This window comes from Toxotes jaculatrix, chromosome 5 (genome assembly GCF_017976425.1).
Source record: "Toxotes jaculatrix isolate fToxJac2 chromosome 5, fToxJac2.pri, whole genome shotgun sequence".
Lineage (NCBI taxonomy): Eukaryota > Metazoa > Chordata > Actinopteri > Toxotidae > Toxotes > Toxotes jaculatrix.
Genome location: NC_054398.1, coordinates 28,661,722 through 28,667,433, shown reverse-complemented (window position 1 = coordinate 28,667,433; position 5,712 = coordinate 28,661,722). Strand labels below are relative to the sequence as shown.

At 45.4% G+C, this 5,712-nt stretch overlaps 1 protein-coding gene across 1 annotated transcript; it reads right to left on the bottom strand.

Annotated features, from left to right (window-relative positions):
- Positions 1-957: 957 nt before the first annotated feature.
- Positions 958-2,869, bottom strand: rxfp3.3b (relaxin family peptide receptor 3.3b). Its single transcript, XM_041038566.1, has one exon. The coding sequence runs from the start codon at positions 2,789-2,791 to the stop codon at positions 1,586-1,588; it is 1,206 nt and encodes a 401-aa protein (XP_040894500.1). The 5' UTR covers positions 2,792-2,869; the 3' UTR covers positions 958-1,585.
- Positions 2,870-5,712: the final 2,843 nt, after the last annotated feature.

The following is a 5,712-nucleotide window of genomic DNA, read 5'->3' as shown; positions in this document are numbered from 1 at the left end:
TGTTGGTTTTATAGCTGAACTTATTTGTTTATCAATTAATTAACTGATCTGTTTTGATCAATTAATTGTTTACATAATTTATCAAGAAAAAACCCCAAACATTTTTCACTGTTTTTGTGACCAAATGTTGAATGGAGAAAATAAATAGAAGCAGATTAATAAAAAATGCTCAGTTTGTACTGATTACGGCTCATGATATGGACACTGCTCCTGATGTTTTCCAGTTATTATATCTTGGTTGAAAGTGTTTCAGCATGAATACAGATATTTATAGTTCTGGACACTGATTGGTTGACAGCAGCCTTTAATTTTAAACCGATTGGCTGATTTCTGCTTCAAATGCTGCAAACTGGCCTGACTGACTGACAGAGGTTGGAGCTGAAGTAAAGTCTTTACACCATGTACATGCAAAAGGAAGATGTTTTGGAAACAGCAGTGATCTTAGACTGAACCTCTCAGACTAAATAAAACCTTTAAACTATATTAAATGTCTTTGATTTTTAAACACAGGAGACATTTCCATTTCCCAAACAGGTCTCCTTAAGAGCTCTGCTGCCAGATATATACCTCTTAAACTTTAAAAAATAAACATTTACCTTCATCTTTTCAAATAAAGTCCTTGTTAGGATTATCTGTGCAGTGAGGAGAGTCCTGCAGCCCTGAGGCCACTGGCATGTAAACACTCCTCTTCAGTTCTGCCAGTAAATCTGATCCAAGGCCAGACAGACCGAACCCTGAAAGCATCACAGCCTGCTGACCTGTTACCAGATCCAAACACAGACCTCAAACAGCACTGACACTTGAATTAATGTCAACACAGCTCAAATATTTTATTGTCCAAACATCGTTTTTAAGGTTGCATTGGCAGTTTTTTTTTTTTTTACATTCACTTACTCAAGCTTGTACATTTTACAGACCAGCCACAACAAACGTCAATAATAATCCACAGAATGATGTTTGAAGCAGCAGCTGCAGGCTGAATCCTTCCTGCAGGACGATTACCGGACTGTGATTCCTGTGCTCGGAACATGTAGTTTGCACAATGAGCTCTTCAGAGAGCGAAGCAGCATTGGATGAGACACTGAGCCTGACCTCCGTTCGTAGTCAGGAAAAGCACAAAGAGTCAGGCTTTCCAGAACCAAAAGGCATCAGCATACTGTGAGATCCCAGTGGGACTCTGCGCACTCAGGTGAAGCACAAACGCAGCCGGATGGTTTTACGCAACGTGTCTAGATGCGCAATTTACGCACACGTTTTATTTTTCTTCTTTTATGTTTCACACCTTCACACTGTGATAAAAATATATAAAATCCATTTGACGCTAAGTCAAAAACATCTAATATGCCACCTACAGCTGTGATGATTTGTCCAGTGCTTTATGGTTTTTACATGAGCAGCGTCGAGTTGGATTTGGCACAGTGTTCGAGACAAAACTCCAGCGACACGTGCAGGATAAACAAGTTTACCGTCACACGCGGAAGTTGGAGTCACTGTTCATCAGTTTGTGGCTAATAAGTTAAATATCTTTCAGTCATCAGTCAGAGGTTGAAGTCAGCGGGATTTAAGACTTTCTGTGATCTTTTCTTTACCTCTGCAGCGCGTACGTGTCGCACTGGTCCGTTAGCACGGACAGTCTGCAGTTCTCCGTCTCCACGTTGTTCAGCGGGATGACGATCTGCGTGTCGTCCGGCTCCGCTCTCACCGTCCCGGAGAACGGACGCAGGTGGCAGGTGTTGGTCCCGGTGGGCGAGGAAATCCTCCAGAACAGATCCTTCATCTTCTTCCTGAACTCCCGGCGCATCAGGCAGTACAGCACCGGGTTCAGGCAGCTGTTAGTGTGCGCCAAGCACACGGTCACCGGGTGGACGTACGTGTGCACCATGTAGTACGTCTTATCCCAGTTGACCACGTTGAATTTGACCAGGACGCCCCAGAAGGTGATGGCGTGATTGGGCATCCAACAGATGAAGAAAGAGAGGACAACGATGGTAACCGAGCGGGTCACCCGGGACCTCCGCTTCACCTGGTTGTTGTTCATGCTGCGCAGGCGGACGAAGCGCAGCAGTAGCAGGTAGCACACGGTGACGATCAGCATGGGGAACACGAAGGCCACCAGGATCTTCTGGAGGTGGTACAGCGCCAGCCACGACTGGCCGTCCGGGAAACCCAGAAGACACAGTCTTTCTCCGGCTACGCTCTTCACTGTGGAGAAGATCGCAGTGGGCAAAGAGGCCACTGTGGCCGAGACCCAGAGCCCGGCGATCACCCAGCGCACTGGGCACACCCGCCGCCGTGTCCGGTCCTTCAGCGCCGAAGCCACCGACCAGTACCGGGTGACGCTCATAGCGGTGAGGAAAAACACGCTGGCGTACATGTTCATCACCGTCACGGAGAGGATGATCTTACACATGGCGTTTCCAAACGGCCAGCTGAAGTCCAGAGCCGTGTCCACCGCCCAGAACGGCAGGGTGAGCACGAACTGGAAGTCCGTCACGGCCAGGTTGAGGATGAACAGGTTGATGCTGGAGCGTTTCTTCCTGCCCCGGCGCACTTTCATCAAGAAGAACACGAGCAGGTTTCCGACCAGTCCGGCGGCGCAAACAACCGAGTACACGATGGAGATGAGGATGCGCAGGGTCGGGGAACCATCCGCCGGCACATCAATGTCATCCAAGCTGCTGAACCGGTTCTGTCCCGCAGCGGAACGGTTCCAGGAGGATGTGGTGTTGTGGTTCCACAGCTCCGCCATCCTCTCCGTTAACAGACCCGACCCGAGTCCCGCAGGGCGCATCACCCCCTGCGCTCCCGGAGAAGAGACGTTTCCAGCGCGCTCAGGTGCGCAGAGTCCCCGTAGTTCATATTAACGCGCTGAGGCTTTTCTCCTGTGCTCTCACCGGGCGCTCTGAACGGACTGGAGATTCTCTCCGCCGCTGGTTACTGGTTCATTGCTGAGCCCCGTGCGCGCGCGGCTCACTTTATGCTCTGCTGGTGCCCGAGGAGGCGCGTCCCCGACTGGGAACTGGCGTGTCATTTCAATACGAAACTACAGCAGAGGACAAGCACTTAGTCTGTGACAGAGGACAGAGCCGGCCACAGGGATTTTAAGTCCCCCCGCCCCTCCTCCCGGGCCCCTAACCACCCCACCCCCACCTATCTTCACCCACAACAATCACCCCTCCCCCCATGGCCTAAAAACCAGCTGCATAAACACCTGCTTAGAAAACATAAGAGAAACCTGTAAATCACAACTGTCCAGTGTTTGCATTTTAAAATAAGTGAGTCAGCCTGCTGGAGATGAGATTGGTTTAAAATGACTTCACAAGCAGCATAAATACAATTTTTTCATTTAACCATTTTTCCTCCTTAAACTATTACTTAGTTTAAAGTCCCAGCTACATATCTGACCATTTTCATGAAAATGTGACTTGAATTCTTGAGCATCACATCTGAACAGTATCTGAACAGATCAATGTTCTTACTTTATGGATGTAAACATGTCTTTGGAACCATTAACAACCTTTTTATAATATTGTTCAGCAGATTGTTTTTATAAACACATCAAAAACTTCATAATGTGCAGCGAATCCTCTGGATCATTTCAGGTGTTTGGTTTTTCATTCCTCTTTTGGTTGTTGGAGTTTGTGACTCAGATATTTTTTTATCTGTGTTGCTATCTGTGTTGTTCTGCTGAAACAGTTTATTCAATAAACAATAAAGCAGTGTGTCAGAGTTTACTACTGTGCTTTAAATGAGTTTTTAAAAGACTCAGTTGAACAGTTTTGGAAGCGATAGTTTTTTGTGGTGAGACAGTTTATTTTGGTCACGGTTCGTGACATTAACAGTGTGTTTTTAAATCCCAAACGTTTCATCTTCAAACCATGAAATGAGCTGATGTGTAGACAACAAGTCTGAGGCTTCATCAGGTGGCTCCAGACAAACAGGTCTATCTATCTGTCTGTCTGTCTGTCTGTCTGTCTGTCCACCTACCTGCTGTACTGTACACAGACATGATTGTTCCAGCTTCAGTTTCCAGCCTTTAATTACACATATGGAGAAAAGTTGGACATTTGATTGAAATAAATAATTTGGCACTTTGCAAAAAGCTGTGAAAATATTCCCACATGAAGGGCACAAAAGGACTCAAGAATTATATCGGTTAGTTTTTTTTATGAACCCAAACTGCATGAGGAAATATTGTAATATTGAAACCGAAGGACATGCAGTTTAATCACAGTCATTTTCCACATCAAATCAAATTAAGATAAGCCAAGGGCATGTAGCAGATAAAAATGAACACTATTTCATCAGGCAGCAGACAGGATGGAAGGTATGATTGGAGTTATTATAAAATCAGCTGAGGATAAAAAGTTAAGTAAAATTACTGATTTAAAATTAACATGAGCCCAATCAAACTCTGTCTCTGAGGAGGTAATGACTGGTGTTCAGTGGCCTCGTCCATGAACAGGATTTACTCAGGAAGCCAATAAGTGGATTATTTACCTGACGCAGGTTCAGTGAGTTAGTGAGTTACATTGACATGATGGTGCAGCAGCCAGATGGCCCACAGCAGCATTTTTCCCATCATCCTCCTCTCTGAAGCTTCACTGATCTCCACCAGTTTTAACTCTCTGCAGTGAAAACTGGTGTTTAACAGCAAACAGCAGGAGACACACTGCACCAAAGTGTCTTTTCTGTGTGTGTGTGTGTGTGTGTTGTTTTAATGCTTTTGTTTTAGTTTAAAAGATTTTAAAGCAGAGTGTCATAGTTTCATAAGTACACAGCTTGACAGCCACTCAATCCATCAGGAATCCATTAAACCTCTTAAAGCTCCAAACTGGCCTTTAATGGACAGGTGTGACAGTAAAGACATGCCAGCAGAGACGAAGATGTGACACATGATCTGAGCTTGCTTCAACCACTACAGACATGAAGACGCTATTAAAGGAATGTTCTGGTAAATCTCAGCCTCACATGTGGTGGTTTTATCAGTCATGGTAACTTTGGACTGCAAACCTCCTCAGCTGTGAGATTCATGGAAACGAGGTCATTCAGGGCATGCTGATCCTTTAAATGAGCATCCACACTGGGTTCTGCTCTCTATACTGAAGACAGTGGTTCCTCACAGTGTGAATCTCTTTCATTGTTTTGTTGGTTTTTATGTGAAAAATCTGCCATAGTATTTACTGTCAGCAGTTTAAGTCACTAAAAACTGATAAATCAGGTGAATGTGACAGGAAACAGGCTTTTTCAGAAGAAACTGCTTCACTTCCAGTTTTACTGCAGCAGTGGAAGAAAACGAAGCCTTGAAATTTCATGCAGTTTCTACCGGTGACCCAAATTTAGCTGATGACTTCCAAACCCTGTGTCTGTACAAAGGCAGTGATGGAACGAAGTGTGTTGCTGCAGCCTCTAATGCTTTATCAGGACAATACCGTGCTGCAGGAAGTAGGACTGTGTCTCAGGAAGGAGAGAACATGGCAGTAACAGAGCAGACAGACTGGTTGGTCAAAGCTTCATCCTACAGCAAGATAATGACCCAGAACCGGACGGTGGCTTCACGTGATGAGGACCAGCACAGTCTGCAGACCTAAACCAAAGCAGCAAAGCAGCATCGGGGAAACTTTACATGTATGAAGTGGTTTAGTGGGTAATGTCAGGGTGAGGGCTCAGAAAGGGACTCAAATGTATGACTCTGGTATACAAGAATAGGAG

Excerpts from the sequence above, each read along its gene's own strand:
- rxfp3.3b (XM_041038566.1), bottom strand. The coding sequence starts at position 2,791 with ATGCGCCCTGCGGGACTCGGGTCGGGTCTGTTAACGGAGAGGATGGCG.